At 40.4% G+C, this 22,752-nt stretch overlaps 2 protein-coding genes across 7 annotated transcripts in view; one reads left to right on the top strand and one right to left on the bottom strand.

Moving 5' to 3' along the window:
* The window catches only part of STRN (striatin), a 108,849-nt gene extending 99,464 nt beyond the window's left edge, over positions 1 to 9,385 (top strand). For all 6 annotated transcript variants that reach the window (XM_073338372.1, XM_073338377.1, XM_073338378.1 and 3 more), the window contains one exon: positions 7 to 9,385. In XM_073338372.1, coding sequence (XP_073194473.1) covers positions 7 to 176 — 170 coding nt within the window. In that variant the 3' untranslated portion in view covers positions 177 to 9,385. The remainder of the gene's footprint in view (positions 1 to 6) is intronic.
* Positions 9,386 to 15,464: 6,079 nt separating this feature from the next.
* VIT (vitrin) overlaps positions 15,465 to 22,752 on the bottom strand; it is a 63,882-nt gene continuing 56,594 nt past the window's right edge. Inside the window, exons 17-18 of the mRNA XM_073338364.1 lie at positions 16,720 to 17,233; positions 15,465 to 15,897 (exon numbers count right to left, since the gene is read on the bottom strand). Of these exons, the coding sequence (XP_073194465.1) occupies positions 15,719 to 15,897; positions 16,720 to 17,233 (693 nt within the window). The 3' untranslated portion in view covers positions 15,465 to 15,718. The remainder of the gene's footprint in view (positions 15,898 to 16,719; positions 17,234 to 22,752) is intronic.

Genomic DNA, 22,752 nt, shown 5'->3' with positions numbered 1-22,752 from the left:
ATGTAGGTCATGACTGTTCAATTCGCTTATGGAACCTTGAAAGCAAAACCTGTATTCAAGAATTTACTGCTCATCGCAAAAAATTTGATGAGTCTATTCATGATGTGGCATTTCACCCATCCAAATGTTATATTGCCAGTGCAGGAGCGGATGCTCTGGCTAAGGTCTTCGTATGACACAGTGCTTCCCTTTCAGCTCTAGGTCTTGTACATTTAACCAGATGCACAAAAGAAAGGAAGACATGAGCAAGGATCTTCATTTCCTACCCTGAAATTAAGAGAACGTTTGTAATGGTTTAGTTTTTGCAGGGTGCTCTTTTCTAAATTAAGGTTTCTTCAGGTTTCTGTGAACTCAGCTGGTGCTGAGAGCTTGGATACTCTGTTTCAAATGTCAGCAAAAGAAATGCTTTTATTTCTGAGGGTGTGAATATTTGTCCAGGCAGGCCTTGGGCGAAACTAGGTCTCTGTATTCTCTGCTAATAAAGTGGGACACTAGAGGGGTGGTCAAGTAAATAGGTGGCCTGAGTGCTGCAGGGAGAGGGGAGGGGAACTTCCAAGTGTTTCTCATCAAGGAATCTTATAAACTGCGTACTTTAAATTAAGTAACCTAAAAAGGTGACCATTCACATGCCTATTGGGCTACCATATGAATTTCACTTGTTCATCCCTTTGGTATTAATGACTAGATGGTGTTTAGAGGAAAGTAGCTGATAATTAATCTCAGCCCACTTGGCTGCTAGCATAAGATAAATTTGGTTAAAAGGAAAAAATTACTAAATTTTAAAAATTATTAATGCAGTAATGTTTTGTTCAATTTATTATGTTATACAGCAAATATTTAGTTTGCAGAAAATATATACGTTTTATTAATTTTGTGAAAGAATGTGATAGCAAGTGGCTAGAAGCTTAGGCCATAGTCTAACCACAATTAAGGAGACAGGCTGAAACAGTCTGTATATACTGTAATAAGGGATTTAATTTATTCAAATGTATAATACTGTTTATTGTTGGAGGTCAGGCACAAGAAATTGAAATAAAAGTTCCCACAGCAACCTCTAGCACAGTTTAGCCAACACATCTTCATTTCTTCCCGTTCCTACAAAAAAGGGTGCCACTGTAGATGAAAATCATGATTTCATTTTAAGAATAAACATGGATTCATAGTGCTCTGTGTGAGTCTTGCTATCAGATTAATGCAGTGGGTGCCTTTACAAAGTTCCACCAGTTTTAAAGATTCTACTAGTTCTAGAGAGATTCCCTAACTTTCAAACCGTTGGAACTTTTGAAATGTCCCCCTGTATGGGGCATGCTGTACCACTGATCTTTAAAGTGCGGTTATGTGAAAAGTGACCGTTTAAAAACGGCACCTTTTTACTCAGCAGATCTGATCCCTCACTATATTCAGTTTACTATTCAGTATATTTGTTTACTTTCATGACAGAAATAAGTTTGGTGGTTTTTAGTCGTGTTGTCCCTGAAGGGCCATCGCAGGTGAGAAAGAGTAAGGTGGAGTGTATTCTACTGGGAACCATCAGACGTTGTTACCTTTCTGTAAATCCATTTAAGGCAGTGGTGTCCTCAGTTCCACTTGTGGAATGTAATTAGTTCTGCAGATTCTTTGTTACTGGTGATGATGTGAGAAGGAAAGAACCCAGCCTGACTCTCAAATCTCAGGTTGAGTTTGGCTAGAAGTTAATAAAGAAATCTTTTCTTGTAAACTGACACTTTGGAAATAGGAGTCATTGAAACACAGTAAACATAGGACACAATGCTATTTTTAGAGTGACTGTTCAGAGCAGAACCACAACTAGGCAGAACTCCCCATTGATTACCATAGGGAGTTCAATGTCACTCTATTGCTTTATGATAAAAAGTTGCCCTGAACTGTTTGAGCCTGCAGTGTATTATATTTAATGCTAAATACCCTGGAATACCTTTTACTGCTCAGCATATTCAGATATTTCAGTTTGTGATACTGATGTACAATATATTTGCATTAAATAACATTAGAATTTTACCACTAAACAGATTACTATAATAACTCAAATTATTTAGTTTTATATGATAAAAAGGGGAAATCTGGCTGCAAAACTGAGCATTCAACTTTGTGAAAAGTCATTTGTGTACTTGACTTGTTCTTTCAGTGTCATTATTTTATTTCTTTTTGGAAAGGAAATTACAAAGATTTATTTGAAAAATTCTAAAAGTTATGTATATTATAGATGTGTATATATATTGTAAACATGTATTAAATCTGTCTTGTAAGGGAAGACTTCATGGGTGCATTTTAATGTTTTAGTATTAAGAGTTCTCAGTTTGTGTATACAAAGGATGTTGATAAGTATGAAATGAATGTTGTGCTGTTTGCTTACAAAATATAATACATAGTTACAGGTGTTTAGATTGCTGTACATAAAACTAATAGGCCAGCATGCTTGTTTTTAAAGACTGTCATTCTAACTGATTAAAAGTTGAATGTAAGAAAAAGTGGATAGTCAAATGTGAATTGAAAGATGTTCCATTCTTACTGTTGAGCTCTTGCTCAAACTGAAAAGTGAATCTTTTAAAGCTGGCAATAGCTAGAAGATGAGGTGCCTTTAAAAAAACAAATGTAGCCTTACAAAGAGGTTGTGGAGTATATATTTTTGTGCTGGTCTTCATAATTGATGTTAATGTCTTTTTTACTGTATCTGCTCACGTACTTGTGGGACTGCAGGATACTGTGCATGAGCCTGTCAGCTCTTCTGAACATCATCATAGAAGTTAAGGATGGAAAAGACTGTTTAGGCAGTTTAGTTCATCAGCCTGACAAAGTGGGATTGTTACCCTATTGTGCATTTTCATAGTGTTTTGACCAGTGAGGTTTTATATATGTCCCAAATGATTAGGCTTTCATTACTTGCCTTGGAAGACTACTCCAATGCTTAGATATCTCACTATCGGAAAGTTTTACCTGGTATTCAGTCTAAATATTTATTTTCTTAATTTCATCACATTATTCCAAATTATAGTCCTTTGTACTGAATATTTCCTCTCCATGCTTGGTATTTACACCCTGAAGGTATCTGTAGACGCTTATCATATCCCTTCCTTAATTGTTTCTTAGGCAAGCTATACATGTTAGCTCTTTTCATTTTTTTCCTTACAAGTCAACTCTCTACAACCCCTGATCATTTCAGCCCTTTCAATTTGTCAGTTTATTTCTTCATAACTTGCTGTCCAAAACTGTGAACACACCATTCCAGATGCAGTGCCATCAGTAGCAGTGTAGGGAGGGTCTGTTAACCTCCGTGTTCTGTGATGTGATGCTTCTGCTCACGCAGCCCAAAATTGTACTGGCCTTTTTGCTGCTGTGTCAGATCGCAAACTCAAATCTTAATTGTATCCGCCATCTTCTTTAGACAACTTTCAGCATTATTGCTTCCCAGGTTGTTGTTTCTTCTTTAGTTATGTGCAACTCCTCCCGATTCAGTATAGTCTGTAAATTTCGTTAATGTGTATTGGCCACCAATGAAAATATTCATAGGATTGGACCCAACTCTGATCCTTGCAGTATTTCCACTAAAATTTCCACATCCATGATGCGTTACATTCTGCCATTATGCTATTTCCACAACAAGTTCACATGACAATTTTGTAGTGTTATTTCATAGAAATTTCAGTGTAGGTTAACCTGTTACTAATTTTTGTTTTTAGTAAAGTCCAGTTGAAAGGAGAAACTGCAGCCCCTTTATCTGGTGAAAATGATCTAATAGGCTTAAACATCCTCCTTTTCACTTCCAATTTACAAAGATAAACCATATGCTATTTTTGTATGGTTATGAGTCAGCTAACTAAAATACTTTCTTGTGCAAAAGGATTAGACTCATTTGGGACACACCTTGGATTAAGTATTATGGGAAATATTTCCTTCACTTTTATAGTGTCTTAGTCACTGCATTTTTTTTTTTTTTGGTACCTTAAAGACAAACTTCTGTGACATGCCAAGTAAAATCCTAATCAGAGTGTTCAAATGTCTTTTTCATTTATATTGTTTATAAAAGTCACCTAGGACTACCATGATTTTCAGATCACATTTAAGTTTAATTCATTCGATAAAAAAACATTTTCTTTAGAAAGGTTTAGAGTAGCAGCCGTGTTAGTCTGTATCCGCAAAAAGAACAGGAATACTTGTGGCACCTTAGAGACTAACAAATTTATTAGAAATAAACTTAATTTCCTATAGTTGTTTTTTAGGGTGCAGTGTGTGATTAAAGTAATGTTACAGCTTAAGTATTCCCAAGCGTAATACGGTTGCGTTACTAAGTGTGTAATTGTTCAGTATTCAGCTTTGTAATTAAACCATAACCATAGATGTAGAAGCTGCAAATTCCACATAAATAAAAACTTGTCCTTTTCAATAAATAAAATCTAAAGTAATTAAACACATACTACTTTCAATACATCAGTGTGAACTCATCCCAAATGTTTCTAATTCTCAGCTACTTTAACCATTTGATTTAGGGAGTTCCACAAACCATGCATTAATGTAAAATACATGCATCATTTTTTGATAGGAGCACTGGATTCCAAGCACGTTACTAGAATCCATCCTAAAGGAAACCAAAAATTCATTAGCAAGCATAAACGTCATATCTCGCATCTTTTTCAAGCACTTCTAAAGACTTTTATGTAATGAATGTCAACTTGTATGAAGTCTGCCTATCACTGATTGCAGGATATTTTAAGACCCAATTTTAAATTCTAAATTTTGCCCTATTGTGCCAAAGTAGAAAGTATAGTTTGGTCAAATAGTAAAACATACACTAGAGAAGGGGCAGCAAGAGATTTGTGGTATCTTATAACAAAATCTTTGAAAATAAAATGGTGTTTTGTTTTAATTTATTTTTCATATATAAGATCCAATCTAACTTTGACACACTCCTCAGAGACTTCAGTGTGACCACACATGAGCTTCAAATTAAGCACATATGTAAGAATTTGCAGTATCAGGCCATAAAGATATTAATAGGTGACTTGTTCTCATGTACTGTGATAGGATTAGAACTTAATCACAAAGGAGGGAGTGCAGGACCAGTTTTCAGCCTTATTTCTGAATGCGCATGATTTTGCGGATTTAGATCACGACCTCAATGTTATATAAATAATTATGGTATTTTTGCATTTAATTCATTATAAACAAGCCATTCCATACAAATAAATGCACTGTCAATGCCATTCTAAGCTTAGCTTTGGAAACTTTGCTTTATTTCCAGTGTGATCACAAGTGTCTTTGCCATTTTACCACGTTACTGAATGATGCTACAGCTTTTTATCTTTATTTTGACATGCAAATAAGGTATGAATGGGAACAGTGATTCAAAGATATTTCATGAGTCAGTTTATGAACATGTATATATTTCAGATAGGTGAAATGGAACTCTTCATTAAATCGGGAAAATACAAAATGGAAATAACTGTGGAAACTAACTACAATACAACATTTAAAAATACATTCTGAAATTTGAGGCTGCTAAATGGAAAATTATTTGGCCACAACTACTAAAAAGGAAAAAATCAGACCATGACATTAAGATAGATGAACATACAGTATTGTTGTTAGAAAAATTTATAATTTGTAACATAGTTAATTCATGTTACCTCTTGGACCTTTCCTGATGGTGAGCTTCAGAGCTACAGTCAAATTAACTACTTCTCTCTTGAGTGGCATAGAGTAACTCTGTAGTAAGGTTTTAGTTTTGTTTTTGTTTTATTTTTTGAAATCTATTGCTCTTCCCTGAGGCAAATGTTTTGGATAGTTCCCCTGTCCCATAAGGAGTTGAGAATTTACCATTTACTCGGACTTTTGTTGTGTATTTTTTTGGCAGAGGCTACACTGAAAAGTGACATAACTTGACTTCTGTGGTATAAATGGATTTAGGTTTATAGAACAACACTGGTAACTATAAATTGCACGTAATCTGCTAATCAAACCCCTTGCAATGTCAGGTACTACTCAGCATGACTAAGGGTAATAATAGTAAGGTAGTAGACAACATTTTTCCCATCAGCCTGCCTGTGGGGTATGTCTACAAACTAGAAAAATGGTAGTTGGAGGGAAACTGAATTTTGAAGGGTGGCCTGACATGAAATGGAAGAAAATGGGGAAAGCTTAGGGGTGGTGAAAAATTAAGGGATGAGCCCGATCAAACCCCTATTTAAGTGATCCTTACTCCGGCAAGTACTCCTGTTCAGTCAATGGGTCTGCTCCTGTTAGTGAAAATCTTGCGAAATGATGACTTTTTCTTGTTTACTAACAACTATTTGCTGAAGTAACCACCTTTTTCATGGTCTTGTTTGTTCTTACCATTTGAATCTCTTCCATAAACTATACATTCACGGAGCCTTAAAATCCCATCTGTTTTTGACTTCCTGCTTTGGAGGGTGAATTGCATTGATTAAGAGCGACTTCCTGTTTAGACACTTTTCCTGAAGGACAGGTGGGATTTCAGGTCTATAGGACTACAGCATCTGAGTTTTCATTATTTAGAATAAAAAAGCTTTTTTGGACCTACTTATTTTTAATTTTAGTTTCTGATTCTAGTGAATTTTCTTATTTTTTTTATTCTACCTGCTGACTTAATTTTGTTGCTTAAAGTCTGTTTGAAGCCTGAGAAGTACTGTACAATGTAAGACCTTACTTTAAGATTCTGTTCTCAGTATAACTCCCTTTGAATGATGCAAGGAGGGTTCTAATCTGGTGTTTGCAGTGTTGTTGTAGTCGTGTTGGTCCCAGGATAGACAAAGGGGCGAGGTAATATCTTTTACTGGACCAACATTTGTGGGTGAAAGAGACATTTTTTTCTTTTCTACTTTTTCTTCAGATCCTGATAAAGTGCGTGGGGTAGCTTGAATGCTTCTTTCTTTCACCCACAGAAGTTGGTCCAGTAAAAGATTTTACCGCACACACCTGGTTTTAATCTTGCTCATTTTCAGTAAAGATACTTTGTTGCCATGGACAAACCAATCCATACTGTAGCTAGATTAAAAAATATGCTTTAATGCAGGTCTCTACTGGAGCTAGTGTGATATTTTTTAAACCAATTTGACGCTGTCTACACTGCCAAGACTTGTTATGACACAGTAAGACCACAACCATGTTTACCCCATGCTTAAGCATGTATTTTAAACTGTTCAAAGCCCTGTGCTGACAAGGCCTAAAAGTCCTGTTTGTTTGCATTCATTCACCTTGAATTGCAGGCTCCCAAAATTACTTGCTCAGAGTCTGAGAAATCCTTGGTCCTAGCACCAGAGTCTTAAGCTGAAAGGTTAAAAAAAGAATTACACAGCTGGATTTGTACTTTTCTAAAAGGGAAGGGATAATTTCTTGCCAAACCAAATAGATTCATTACTTTTGTGGCTTACTTACTAAAAGCAGCCAAAAATATTGTATAAGGGATAAGTGATGGACTTCAGGCTGACATTTTTCCATTAAGAATTTATTTTTATATTCTATCTTTCATTGAAATTGTGGTCGTTACATGTAGTTTGTTTTTTCAAATGTAGAGCTCCCAAAATTATGTTATTTCATCTCAGTCAAGCATTTACAACAAACATAAACAGATTTCAGGGATATCGCTTCAGCATTAGCAATCTGGAGCAATTTACTTTTGAACATACAAAAAGAGTATGTTAACAAGTAACATTTTGTAGCTTTGGAGCCTGAGTGGATTGACAGGGAGTCTTGTACTACATGCAGTGGTTTCCTTAAATCATGCATCTCAGCAACTTGTAGAAGAATACAGGATGATAAAACTATTATTCAGTGTAATATTTTCTATTAATTATAGGTATAATAACTTCTTAACATGGATATTCATGTTCAGCACTGCTTGCAGTGTATTTTGCATTAATATCTTCAATTGGTTTTTTAAAGAGGCACTCAAATTAAAACAGTCTTTCAAAGAAATTTCTTTGCCTCTGGAACTAATACTACTCATAGTTAAAACTGAAGTAATTTTAAATATGTTTCACTATTAATGCAGTTTGTTTCTTGTTTTGATTCCTGTACTTCATTTTTTTTTCCTAAAACAAAAACTATATTTGGGACCAAAGCTATCTGGTAATGCCCCTTTTAAAATATAGATAGGATTGCCAATTTTGGCTGACCATATTCCTGGAAGTTTGCTCACATGACATAATCTTTCATTCAAGATGAATTTTTAATTTCTGGAAACTCCAGGTCAATCCTGGAGGGTTGGCAACCCAGATTACAGGTGGTGACTACAAAATATTAGTGACTATAGCTGTCACATTCCTAAATCTGTACTTTGTGTAGCTCCTATGAAAGTTGAAGTGAAAGGGTGCAAGAGTAATGTGGGAAACACATCCTTGAAAACAATTAACAAGGAGAAAGATTGAGCATGCATGTTACTTTGGGGTTCTTATGTTGCGCACTTGTGAGTGTCCTGAATGACTACTTTGGTGTAACAGTATCAGACTGCAGGTGCTTTGTGAAATGGTGGCTCAGATGGAAAATATCTATTTGTTGAGTAATTCTGTTGGCTTGTCAATTTGTGTCTATGGTTTAGTATGAGATTATGTAAAAGTTATAACCATGCTGATTTGGTGGTATATGCTACTCTTTTGTACACAGTGAATTAATTATTTTAAAAGTGATATATCCATTTTTTAAATTTGCAAAGTAACTAGTTCTCCCAATAATAAGAATCCATAAATTGCAAATGTTCTATAATTTCAAAAGGATTTTGCATTCATTGGGGAAAATCTAACTGCTTGTGTTAATCCCTACAAAATTTGAGACGCTTTTACCGTCAAACAGACTGGAAGTTTTTTGTATTAGAATGAAAGCATTGTATTATCAGTTAAAAGTTTAATATTGTGTCAGAGTTTCAGAATTCATTTTCAGAATCCTAGACATACATGCAAAACTGCAAAATTTGAAAAGTCCCAGGGCAGTCGTTTAAAACCTATTTGTGTATTTTGGGACATCTCAATAGGAGCTCTCTAATTTTTCTGTTTTTATGAACTGCAATGACACTATTGGCTGTGGAACGTATGGGGTCAGTTGGGTTTAAAGTTACGTTTGCTTGTCTGATAAGCCAAGTATGTCATTAAAATTATATAGATCTGCTTATATTGATGTGCAATTTAAAATGAGATAACATTGAGGTAATCATGTAGGTATTTATATTGATATGGCAGTAGTGAAGTGGGATATCTGTATACTGTACCCACGTTCTGGCCTGAGCAAAATCACATGGACTTCCAGAAATAAGCAATGGTTTTTAAGAGCAGCTTTATTTAATGTTGCAGCAGCAAGTAAATGTTATTTGTACCATATACTTGTACATGTAAATTGGGTGCTAATAAATACTATTTTTCAACATTTTGTAGTGTCCATATTTTTGCCTCATAAGAAATATATAAGCATATAGAGTGTGGGGACACCCCAAAAGAGCCCTCCAGATGTATATTAGCACATTCCATTGTGGGCCATGTTAGTATCATCTGAATTTTCCTTTTAAATTTGGCCTTTACAAAAGCAGTTCTTCTATTCCTGGGCCAAATATTATCTCCCTTTCCATTCTTTGTACTTGGTCTACATTTCCATATGCTGTTGTTTATGACTATGCCATCTTGACATCAGTGGCACCGTACCACGTATGCAATCTTAATGCACACAGCGCTTAGTGTCTTCACTGGGAGTTAGACACACATTATTCCAATAGAGTAAATGCCTTTGTGTTGGGGGTTGATTATCACAGAGTGATGCAGTGATCTTGGGAGTAAGACAATGTGCTTCAACCTTACTTTCTCTAACATAAACAGACAGTAGCATGTACAATTTAAAAACTTGTACACACAATTCTTCCCCTGTGGAGAGGATGATAGAGAATGAATCACACAGGACAGAGGTCAGTCATGTTGCTTAATGCACTACTGGCAGATGCTCAGTGAAGAGGATGGTATAAAACTCTGTATGTAATTGAACAGAAAAACTTGTTAGCAAACACATCCTGTTTCCTCTGAGTTCAGAGTAGGATAGAGAAGAGCCCGAGCCTCCTTTCAGTGGCTAGGAGAATTGTCACTTTTCCCAATCCCCTCCACTGTAGGAAAACCAGGAATTGCTAGAATGGAACAAAGGTGTGTCTAGTCCTATCCTGTCTCCAGCAATGGCCAGTATCCGATGTTTCAGTGGAAAGTGTAAAATGCTCTTATGTACAATTTAGCAGTAACCTGCCTACACGGGGAAGTTTCTTCCAAAGCCAACTACAAACTGTCAGAGTGTTATGAACGGAAGCATAAGGGTTTATATCCCTTATTAATGGTTGTAGTAGGTGCATAGTCTTATTGGTCATGAGAACAAAAAATGCCATTAATGTTAAGGTTGGTAGTAAGTATGTGTATGCAATGGAAATTTTAAAAGTATGGAACAAAAATTATCTCTCTTTTTAATAATTGCAGGATTAAAAGTTAATCTAGACAACGTTTAGTAGACCCCAGAAAGAGGGATGAACTGCTGTAGAAGCAGGAAGAGCATACCCACCTATCCTGCCCTTCAGTATGACTAAGAGCTAGTTTAAACAATGTGGCTGGGACATTGCTAAATCTGTAATGTCCCCCAAGGCTCGGTCCTGTCACTTGTTCTGTTTAACAAGTAGGTACAGCTACATGGGGAGAATGAGACTTTATGGGCTATAAATAATGCCATCAGCCATGTAGATGATTCATCAAGCATAGACAGTTTTGTACCGCTGCTGTCCCACTGCCTGGTACATTTAAGAACCTGAATGAAAAATAGCTGGCTCAAGTTCTGTCCAGAAATGAGAGAACTGATGCTAATAGGCAGAGGGAAGTTGTTTAAGGAGCTAGCAGTTACTGTGATCTTGCTCTTGAGAGAGAGAGTGTCCATTTTATGGCTTAAGGTGATGCACAGTCTGGAAGTCCTCCCCCTTCCCCTCCCCACTATTTTGGGTGCTCGGATAGCAGCAGTAATGAGGAATGCTTTCTTTCCACTTAGGCTGGGCAGGAGACTCTGGACGTGGACCTGGCTATGGTGATCCATGCTTTAGTGACATGAAGAAAGGACTTTCTCATGGCCCCTATTGGGCTAGCTACTTCCAAAAGCTTCCCTGATCACTGGGAATGTATTACTCCAATATTTCATACAATGCAAGAGCTGCAATGAGCATGGAGAAGGGAAAATGGGTCTGCCCATCTCTTACAGGAGCAGCAAATGTGGGGATCTTTTCCCAAATATGAAAGCAGTGAATAGGGAATACGAAGGCCCCCCATCTGAAAGCTTACCGCCAGCCTTGGTAGCTGAATCCCCACAGAGCAACAGCAATACGGGGTCTCCTCCCCATTCCAGCCAGCCACCCAAGTGGTCACTGCAGGGCAGTGGGCCACTGGCCAAAGGGGTAGTGGGGAGTCCCAGCCCATCCAATATCTCCAACCCCACTTCCTGGTCCATGTGGAAGGCAGTGGTGGATCCACCATCATTTCCCTCCCCACAAAGTCCAAGGGAGGCAGTAAGGAATCTGCACTTCTGGCCCAGCAGTGGCTTCTCCACCCAGGCTGCACGCTACAGGAATTGAAAGGAAGGGGTATTTTGTGGGGGCAGTGACGCAGCCTGCTCCACATGCCTTGAGCTGTATGGGACGTCACTCTCATGGGCCCCAGGCACAGAACCACTTCTGCCCAGAGCCAACTGTGCCCATAGTACACGCACCCCACTCCTTTTAGTCTTGCACAGACCCCCCTCCACCTGAAGCACACACTGGGATTGTATTCTGATAAGAGGGCTTGAATCTACCCGATCCCTCTTATTAAGATCATCTTGGTTTCATATCAAGTATTTGCTGTGGCAAGTCCTGGTGGGGGACATGAGGTATTAGGTGAGTGTGGCTGGTGTGCATGGGAAGGGGGAGCAGCAGGTACCCCTGTGCCGTCCATAGGAACAGGTTAGTATCCCTTTAAAAAGTTGGTGAGCTTTTCAGTGGCACTCACCATGGTGGTAGAAGCCACCGGCAGTCAGGCAGACCAGATGTATGCTATAGTGAGGCCTTGCGTGTGTGCATGTGATTAGTAAACACATCTATTGGGACCAAGCTATTCCCAGGTGATTTCTTTATGTTCTGGGAGATCGTCTGTCTAGCTGCTGTGGCACCTAATGCTGCTTAGCCCACCATTAGTTGCTATTGTGTACTCAGTGAGCCCAGTCAGCAAGGCTGCAGAAAGCATATATATCACTAAGGTACTGGTTACATGTATGAGTTATGATCTCTAGTGGCTAGCTCACAAAAGGATAAGGAGCTGCTGCTATCAGCTAAGGGAGTTTTCCTTCAGATCAAATGACAGAGCCTGTGCTTTTGGAGCTGAGAGACTAAGGGCTAGATTTTTAAAGGTAGTTAGGTGACTTAATGGGAGTTAGATACCTAAATATCTTTGACAACTGGCCCTGAGGCTCTTATCCCAGCTCTACATGGGTGTCTAGTTTATCTAGTAACACTTAGCTTTTAGCCATACACGGTTTCATTGCAGCAATGGAGTCAAATGTGTCATAGCAACCAACTCGGAAACCATGGGGGTTTCCGCACCATTCAGGTCTCGGAGGTCCACAGCTTTCACACTGATGTGTCCTAAAGATCCTCAGGCGCTATGTGAGACATGTTTCACCCCTTGTTCCCTCTGTCCTGACATCAACCTCCATCTCGGGTGCTGCGTATCAAATTCTGCTAGTTTACACTGCTTGGAGTTGACTTCCCCTTCCATGGATCTTTGCAAGATTTGCAGTAATTCAGCCAGGTATGTTCAACATAAAAGCACAGAAACCTTTTTATTTTAACACCTTAGGTCTTGCTGACTTTGATGGTGTCTCTATTTTTAGGAAACCCGTATTTGCATTTTAAAAACTAAAATGCAGTAACAATATTTGGATGTACAGTTTTTAAAATAGTCTTCAATATGCAAGCTGTACTGCATACACCTTTTATGTTTTTTATTGCAAAAGGTTTAGCAACTTGTATTATGAAAAGCTCTTAAAGTAGCTCAGATGTGTTACAAAAGGAACTCTGCTTTCTTCACAAACAAATATACAAGAAAAAAAACTTTTTATGAGACGGTTTACAGATAACTTACTATCCCATGTTTTAACAAAACATTCTTTGCAGGGGCTTTTCCACAGATGACCTGTACTTTGGTTGCTGTCCAAGGTAAATGTTTTTTAATGTATAACAGGATATATTCTACACTTCTTCTATGCACTGGATTCCCATTGATATCAGTGGTAATTCCACAACTGTAGAATAAGCCCTTATCTTTTTATTTACAGTGTTTATGAAATAGATACTTAAAATGAGACATTTAAAAACAAAACCAAAAATCACTTTTGGGGATTCTGACAATTAAAGGATCACTTCAAAGACTTAGGCAATGAAATTCTCGTGACATTCAGTCACCATACAAAACAGTTGTTCAATAAGTTTATGGTTTGGGTTTTTTTAAGTGGTTTACCTTGTTGCCTTTTGAAAAATAATCTTGCATGCTTGATATGGAGGATGGTCACTGAACTTTTACACATAAGTGAAGAGCATTTGAAAACCACCATGGTAAATGCTTATCAAGTTTGCTATTTTTTAAGATTAAAATGTTCAAAGAAATGAAAATATGTCCTAATGCATGCAAATTTGCCCTTATTGCTCCTAACTTCATATTCCCATGTTAGACCCCCTGCGCAAAACTGGTCTACTCAGGGTTTATGAATGGTGTCAGAATTCGGGCCAGTGAGGGTACAAAGTGTCTTTGAAGTGTGTGTGTTTTGCTGATGGAAGGCTGCAAAACCTCATCAATGCAATAACTTGATAATCTCCTTGTTCTACTAATTCTATCTCAGGGTATCTGTATTGTGAAGTAATGCATGCCTACAAGCAATCACTCCAGATTGGCACAGATCCCTTCACCTCTGTCTCTGATTAAATGATTTCTTTTGGCTAATTAGGGTTGGAAGGATTGTATTTCTAATGATGTTTTTGAGTAGTAATTAATTTGAATGACATGTTTGCATTCAGATCCTGTTATTTATTCAAAGGGTAGTAGCTAGGAGAATTGAGCCACAAAAACTCATTTAATATTTCATCATTAATTTCTTACCCTTTCCTCCCGCCCCCCGGGCATTGTGGACTACAAATTCCAATATCCAGGGAAGTTCATGAACAGTCTTGTTTCTCTCAAGTAATATTTAATTCTTCTCACCTTTCCCTCCATGAACTGTGATAAACAATGAACATATATTATCAAGTTTTAGTGGGTGAAAAAAATAGATGCCAGCTGACACCAATTAAAGCCCAAGTCTTTCAAGACTTTAGTAATATATCACTTCTGGCACCATTTGCTGAAGATTAGTTCCTCATTTAAGAAGGCAGTATCATAATAGTATAATTGGCTTGGTCAAGCACCATTGACCAATTGACAAGCATACTCTGTGAACCAACAGACACAAAACCAACCCCAAATACTTCATCTACAGTGTGTGTCTCTACCATTGGGAAGTCCTGCTTTTGCCAATGTATAATACCCAATAATACAGTCAGACTGTGTTTCTCTTAAATCCTTAACAAAACAACTCTAGAACAGTCTTTTCTCTTCATGCTATTGATCTCCATCCATACATCAGGGTGAAATCTAAAAGAGGAATGGTTTGGTGATAATGCAGTGGTTCTCAAACTTTTTTCATATTGTGTACCACTTAAGACGGAGGCCCTTCCAATGGTATCTCCTCCTTGAGCCCAGACCCTTCTTGCAGTAACTATCGTGTTTGGACACGGACAATAGGACAACGTTAAGAGGAAAAGATTTTAAATAAACTCCCTCTAATGCAATGGGTGGGGATTCTGGATTCCATGTTCCTGATTTTGTATGTACACCAGCTGCTTCCTCTCCATAGGTGCAGAACTTCATTAAGTTCAGTAAATGCCTGTAGACCCCACTGCTCTAATCTATCCAGGTCACTTTGCAGTTTGGCTCTTTCTCCTGTTGGTATCTATCAGCTTGAAATTATACCAAATGAAAACCTGTCAGAGAGACATAAAACAGCTGTCCAAGGTTTAAAACAAAGGTGTTCTGGATTTTGTTGGAAAGCATCTCTGGAAACCCTGAGAGTCCTGGTCTGGACAACAACTAGCAGGAAGCATCACTGCTAGAAGACAGAGATGCTTCACCACTCTGATAGACACAGCTTGGTCTCTAACCGGCAGTATTCCACAGATCACCAGTGGTCCACAGACCACAGTTTGAGAAGCACTGTGACAGAGAATGTCTTTAAAGAGAGCTTCTGCAATACACAGAGGCCAAATGAAAATGTCCCTGGGATCTACACTGAAAAACCTTTTCAAACCTCTCTTCTGGAAACAAATTTTCTATCTACAACGCTGAGTCACTTGATTTATCTTTTCAAGGGTTGTAACTGTCTTTGTCTATCCAACCAAGTCAGAGTTTTGAAGCCAGAAAAAAAGGTAAAATAAAAATGCTTGTCTACACAGAGCTTTATCATGCATAGGGAATAGAGCTGAAATCAGCTTTGTTAACTGAAAAATGCCAGAGAATAACTCTTCTAGTATTTCTTGGACTCATAGCTGGCATTACTTGTATAGCATTTTGTGTATCTCCTGCATGACACCCAGTGACCCAGCGTTAGTATAATGCTTTGCCTACTTTCATCAGTTCCGGGGCTGTGAATTAAACTCTGTACAAATGTTCTGGATGATCCTAGGAACGAATCTGTAGAGGTGGTCAAATTCATCCACGAAGAAGGAATGCTCTTTATCCGGGTCTGTTGCAATGGCTTCCAGTTCATCCTGGGCTGCCCATGCAATTCCAACGGAATAAGCTATGACCTCTGAAAAGACAACCAGTGTTTAAAATGGCCAGGTGTGTTTTGAAATTAATTTTACAAAACCTGCTCCCACAATAAATGTGATGTTCAGGGCATAAAATGAAGGGATCAGACTCTGGGCTGTGGCTTCTGAGAGACATTATAGAAGGTGCAGCCAATGGGCTGCTCTTATGTACAGCAGGCTCTGAAACTGAGTGTTACAGTTAATGTCCCTCCCACCCTCAATACAATGCCTACACTGGGGTCTCTGAAAGGAGCTGCATAGACTCATGTACGTCAGACCTATGTTTCTTCTGTGCCAGGAAAATTCTCCATGTCCCATTGCCGCTTATTTTACGGCCTCTATGTGAGCGTCCAACAAGAACTGAACCACTTATACAGGCTGCGGTGTGAAGGGCAGTGTCAGCCCTGAAGAATAGGTCTTGCCAACGGCAGAAAGGTGTCAGACAGTAGTAAGCTGTTGCCTGAAAGCCTGGCACAGAATGTGTTTGAACATCCTACTCTGAAAGCAAAAGTGAGCTTCATACACACACTTCTTGTATCTGTAGGCCTACAGAAACCCATTGAGCACTGTAATGTGTGAGATACATCCTGTCTGTCTGACAAATCTGACTACACTATTTTCTTACGGGCTTCCCATCCATTTACTCACCCACCTTCATCTTGATTAGCTCTAACAAGGCTATAGCTTAGGGTGGTGAGCTGCCCAAAAGTCCATCTACTGCCATAGTGCAATGACCACTCTAACTGCCTTAGCTCCATACATGTTAAGCTACTGTATATAGGTGGAGTGGGCCACCGCAGCAGAAGATAGCAGTAGTTTACCATTTTGATGAGCTGTCATGGCTGGCACTCTGACATCATCATAAGACCTGCCATCTGTAATGAGAACCATTATCTTCCTCTTGTTGGGTTTGGATTTGCTGAAGAGCTGTTTAGAGGCATAGTTGATGGCTGCTCCAGTGCTGGTCCCTCCACTCCAGTAGTTGATTCGCTTAATAGCATTCAGAACATCTTGCTTAGTGCTGTGTTTGTCAAATCCAAACTCCAGCCTCTGCTCATAGGTGTACTGCACAGCTCCAATACGGGTGTCGGTGTCTGAAATCTCAAATTCTTTGCTTATGTTGGCTACAAATTGGAGGACAGTGCGGAAATTGCCAGTGCCAACGCTGCTGGAACCATCAATTACAAAGCCAATGTCAGCTGAATTTAGACACGTCTTGCTGCAAGCCAGCCGAGCGGTGTCACAGACCCGTTTCACCAAGGTCTGGACTACCTTGCGTAGGTTGAACCAGCTTGGCACGTTAATGGAATAGAAGCCATTTGTTCTGCATACAGCCTGCAGAAAGATGCAAATACAAGAGTAAAAAGGCACTTATTGGGCATAATGTGGATTTAGTTTAATTACACAATCAAATTCTGCTGCCTTTCTGAGAAAAATCTATATCTCATATAAAGTGTGTTCAACTAAAGCACTAGACATCCTGCCCTGGCATTTATAAAATATGCGATGGAGCTGTCAATGTAAACTGTCAGAATTCAATTCACTATGAAATTCCACCACCCTCTGAATTTGGTTTTGTACACAGGTTATTTCAGAGTTAGGCCAAGTGTCAAAACTACAAATTCATTTTCATATATCTTCATTTAGTTCAGAGTTATACTCTGTACAAAGTGGCCTTCTTTTGGAGTTCCTTGTTTGACTGGCAATGGCTCCAGATCACATCCCCTCCAGTTAAAAGTAAAAAGATGAGGTTTTGTCCACCTGTCAGTCCTGCAAATTCGACATGGTACCTGAGAGTCAAGCTGGGTTCTTTCTGGCTCATGCCATCCCAAGGAGAAATCAGGATCATGAAACAGAAATGTGGCAACAGACAAATGTTGGTGATGCATAAACTAAAGGAGAATCCGCCATGGTTGTGTTGGCTCCCCAGTGCAGTGGAAGCAAAATTTCTTACATTTTTACAGCTTAGTCAGTAACTTAAGCAGTTATGACTCTGAATGCGCATAGGGAGCAGGTGGGGGGAAGCTCTTCCAGACCTAACAAGAGGAGTTGGGAACTTGTGGTGAAGGAATGGATTTCTGGCCGGCTGGCTGGGGGCAGGGAGAGAGGAGGCTGGAATGTGGAGTATGTTGTAGGTAGGAGAGAGAGATTCAGAATTGTTTTAAATGTAAAATCTTTAAGATGTTCCAACTAACTTGTTGAGGTCATTTGATGAGCCAGATTGTGTGTCTGCTCTTCATCATCTACCTGAAAAGAGGGTTCAACTGTTTCTGTAGTAGTGTCCTCCCCGGTACATTTGGTGACAGCAAATCTATCTCACAACAGCTCTAAGTTAGTTCTGTACACATCGGTTTAGGCTTCTCGTCATAGCCTCACCATGTTTATTTTCTTCTACCTTGCTGCTCTTTTTATGTTCTGATGCTGCCATATACAGCCACAAGATAAAGTCACAGAATCATAGGACTGGCAAACATCTCGAAAGGTCATCTAGTCCAGCCCCCTGAACTCCTGGCAGGACGAAGTATTATCTAGACCATTCCTGACAGGTGTTTGTCTAACCTGGTCTTAAAAATTTCCAAGGACAGAGATTCCACAAGCTCCCTAGGCAATTTATTCCAGTGCTTAATCACCCTGACAGTTGGGAAGTTTTTCCTAATGTCCAACCTAAACTGCCCTTGCTGCAATTTAACCACCCTTGCACCTCTTGCTTTTTGTCCTAGACTCAGAGGTTAAGGAGAACACTTTTTTCCCCTCCTCCTTGTAACAACCTTTTATGTACTTGAAAACTATTATCAGGTCCCCACTCAGTCTTCTCTTCTCCAACCTAAACAAACCCACATTTTTCATAGATCATGTTTTCTAGACCTTTAATCATTTTTGTTGCTCTTCTCTGGACTTTCTCCAATTTGTCCACATCTTTCCTGAAATGTGGCGCCCAGAACTGGACACAGTACTCCAGTTGAGGCCTAATCAGTGCAGAGTAGAGTGGAAGAATTACTTCTTGTGTCTTGCTTACAACACTTCTGCTAATACATCCCAGAATGATGTTTGTTTTGCCAGCTTTGCCTTCCTGTTTGGGCCCTCTGCTCTCTATCTTCCATGCGGGCTCTGGCAGGGTCACAGAGCCTCACTGTAGTTTTGCCCTTTTAAAAAATAAATGAAAACAAGACTATAAGCCAATGAAATGCATCCTGGAGACAGCCCAGCTAATGCCATTAAGGAAATGTATTTCATGGCACAGTGACAGTGGAAAGTGCACAAAATCATCTTGCGGGGTGGCTCAGAGAACAAGTTGCTTTCTGAAAATATTTCTAACTTCCACCCTGCTTCCTGAACCCTGGCTGATCTGGCATATCGCACCTCATGTCACAGCTTCATGCCAATTGGCCCTGCAGTACTTTTTAAATTGACATGAGTATTGGCTGCCTATCTGAAATGGTTTAAGACTAGACCACCATAGGGTAGATTGTAAGGATTCACTCTTATTCCAAGCATATCCAGAAGTTTCATCTATTTATAACACAGCAATGGAGACAACATACCTATCCTGATTAGCTGAATAATTAGTATGTGCCCATGTGTTATGATTTCTCATTTAGACGTTTGTGGCTTTTATTTTGTTCTGTTGAAGAAATCTCACAAAAGCAGGCTGAGCTCCAGGTGTGTTCGGTATATGTAGTATTTTTAGGTTGCACCAAGTATCTATCAGTCTCTGTGGTACCCAGGTGCAATGACTTTTATAAGAACCAAATAGCACCACAGGAATGGGATGATGTTTCTTCAAGGATGTGTGGGCTTTCCTGACAGACCTAGGTAGATACAGTCCTGGAGACTTAATATTCCAGCTGTTTGCAGGAAGGGAGTAGATTTTAAACAAAACTACTATTTCTGTCTCTCTCAGGAATCTATATGGCTCTTATTACTGTACTATGTGTGAGCACCCCACAATCTCATGTATCCTCACAATGCACCTGTGAGGTAGACAAGTAGTAGTATTTCCATGTTACGAATGGGGACTAAGGCACAGAATTAGGTTTTGCATGCAGCCTGAACATAGGTACCTAACTCTGTAAGAGGAGAGGGGCTTAGGACACCCCCCCCCCCATTGGCTAGTTTAGGCTACTCCCTGCATAGCTTTCTGGCTGTTGTTGATCCCACCCTGAGGTGTCTCTCTCTCCCCATTCATTGTATAAAGAGAGTCGGCACCTAAATCAGGAATTGTGGATCCCATTGTTAGTTCAGTGATTTTCTAGGTGCCTAAAAGCTAGGCATTGTGATGCTGGGCATTGTAATGCTTAAGTCCATTTGTGGATCCAGGCCAGAGAGTCTAAGGGTATGTCTACACTGGCAGAGTTACAGCGCCACTCAGAGAGCGCTGAAGGGAAAACGCTGTTGTGTGTTCACACTGTCAGCTGCCTGCGCAATAGCATGTTCACACTTTTGGCACTTGCAGCATTATTAGGAGCAGTGCACTCTGGGTAGCTATCCCACAGAGCACCTCTTTCTCTTCTTCCAATAAGAGTTGTGGGAAGGCAGAGGGAGTCACGGGGCCTCCTGGGTCCTGTCCCAATGCCCTGTGATGCATTGCTTCGCATCCCAGCAATCCCTGTGCTTCCGTCTGCATTTGGCGCCATCTTTCAACGGTTTGTGTACTGCATGCCCTGCCGCTTCGGTCTGCAGGAATGGATCCCGCACTATTGACCAATATGCTGCTTGCTCTGACCAACACATCATGAGCGGCCATGGAGTTATTCTTTAAACTACAAAGGCAAGAGGAGTGTGACATTGATCTCACCACGCGTAGTAACTATGACACAAGATTGCTTGTGGCATTCCCAGAGGTGCTGACCACAGTGGAACACTGCTTTTGGGCTTGGGGAAATGAGCACTGAGTGGTGGGATCGCATCGTCATGCATGTCTGGGACAATGAGCAGTGGCTGCAGAACATTCGGATGAGGAAAGCCACATTTATGGGATTGTGCGATGAGCTCGCCCCAGCCCTGTGGCACAAGGACACGAGAATGAGAGCTGCCCTGCCATTGGAGCAGCACGTGGCGATTGCACTGTGGAAGCTGGCTACTCCAGACTGCTACGGCTTGGTCACTAACCAGTTCAGAGTGGGAAAGTCAACCGTTGGACTTGTGTTGATGGAAGTGTGCAGGGCCATGAATCGCATCCTGCTCTGAAAGACTGTGACTCTGAGCAATAGTGCATGACATTGTGGATGACTTTGCACAAATGAGATTCCCTAACTGCAGGGGTGCGATAGATGGCCCACATATTCCAATTTTGGCACCAGACCACCTAGCCACCAAGTACATTAATGGCAAGGGGTATTTCTCAATGGTTCTCCAGGCGTTTGTGGATCACCGTGGGCGTTTCACGGACATTAACACAGGCTGGTCCAGAAAGGTGCATGACGCATGCATCTTTCGGAACAGTGGCCTGTTGAGGAAGCTGCATGCAGGGACTTCCTTCCCAGACCAGAAGTCTGGTAGGGGATGTTAAAATGCTCATTGTGATCCTGGGAGACCCTGCCGATCCCTTAATGCTGTGGCTTATGAAGCCATATACAGGGAACCTTGATAGCAGCAAGGAGCAGTTCAACAACAGGCTGAGCAAGTGCAGAATGACGTGTGTGCTTTTGGATGTTTAAAGGCCTGCTGTTGCTGCCTATATGGGAGGCTGGACCTGGCCGATGACACTATTCCATGCTGATAGCTGTGTGATGTACGCTCCATAATATTTGAGAAGGGAAGAGTGAAAGCTTCACTCAGGGCTGGATCACTGAGGCTCGTAGTTGCTCTGTTTGCAGTGCTAGCAGCGTCTGGAGTGACCGCTTGGTGCTCCGTAACATTTAAGAGCCGCCGTTTGGCTTCGTTCTGTTGCACCGCATTCTTCTTTAGGTCCCTCTTCTCGCTGTCCTGCCACTCCTTCAACTCTTGTTTTTCGGCCGCGGACTGCATCGTGACGTCACGCAGAAAGTCCTCTTTATTTCTTCGGGGCCACTTTGTAATTCTGCGCAGCCTTTCAGCCGGCAATAACAAAGAGAGAGGCTGGGCTCCCAAGGTCATATCCGTGAAGCCAAAATGCAACATTTTACAGAACCAGTATTGTCTGCAACACACAGCCCACTGATCTAAACCACAGCCTCTATTCACATATCTAAACTAATTAGCTGATCCCAGGCAAGCACACATGAGGCACAGGGCCCCCAAAATGGTGAGTAACTGTAGGGGCAGGGGAAATCAGTGTTTCAGGACCATACTGTACATGGGGCAGGTGGCTCTGGGGGACAGCTAGCACTGTGGGGGGGGGAGAGCCAGCACTGTGGGGGGGCCTTATAATCATTACTGTCCCCACATTTTCCACAGGCTGTGTTCATTATGGAAGATATCTCACTGCTAAGGGTGAGCATGGAATCAAAGGAGGGTCTTCTCCAAGACTGCAGCTTCTGCCCATGTGCAGAAATAGTACTTCCTGTCCCCAGTGATGGCACAGGGTTGCGGGAAAGTTACCCTTAATGGGGCAAGAAACAAAGCAGCTCTGCCAAAGAACCTGTGGCCGGGGATTGCCCAGTATCTCCCTGAGAGTTTCCTGGAGCTCTGAGGCAGATTCCTGTGAAGTGAGGGAGTCCATCAACACCCTGTTCTACTGCTTAGCCTAGGCATGTGGTGGTACGTGCAACATACAGACACAAGCAGTGGTGAGCTGGAGCCGGTTGTTAAATTTAGAAGCCCTGTTAGAACTGGTTGTTCTGCGAGGGACAACCGGTTCTAAAAGAGCTTCTAAATTTAACCAGTCAAAAGTGGCGCCGACTCCATGGGTGCATTCACAGAGGTGCTGACCACTG

The sequence above is a fragment of the Lepidochelys kempii genome, chromosome 3 (assembly GCF_965140265.1).
Source record: "Lepidochelys kempii isolate rLepKem1 chromosome 3, rLepKem1.hap2, whole genome shotgun sequence".
NCBI classification, from domain to species: domain Eukaryota; kingdom Metazoa; phylum Chordata; order Testudines; family Cheloniidae; genus Lepidochelys; species Lepidochelys kempii.
Note: the sequence above shows the minus strand (reverse complement) of the source record. Positions and strands in the feature narration are given on the sequence as shown.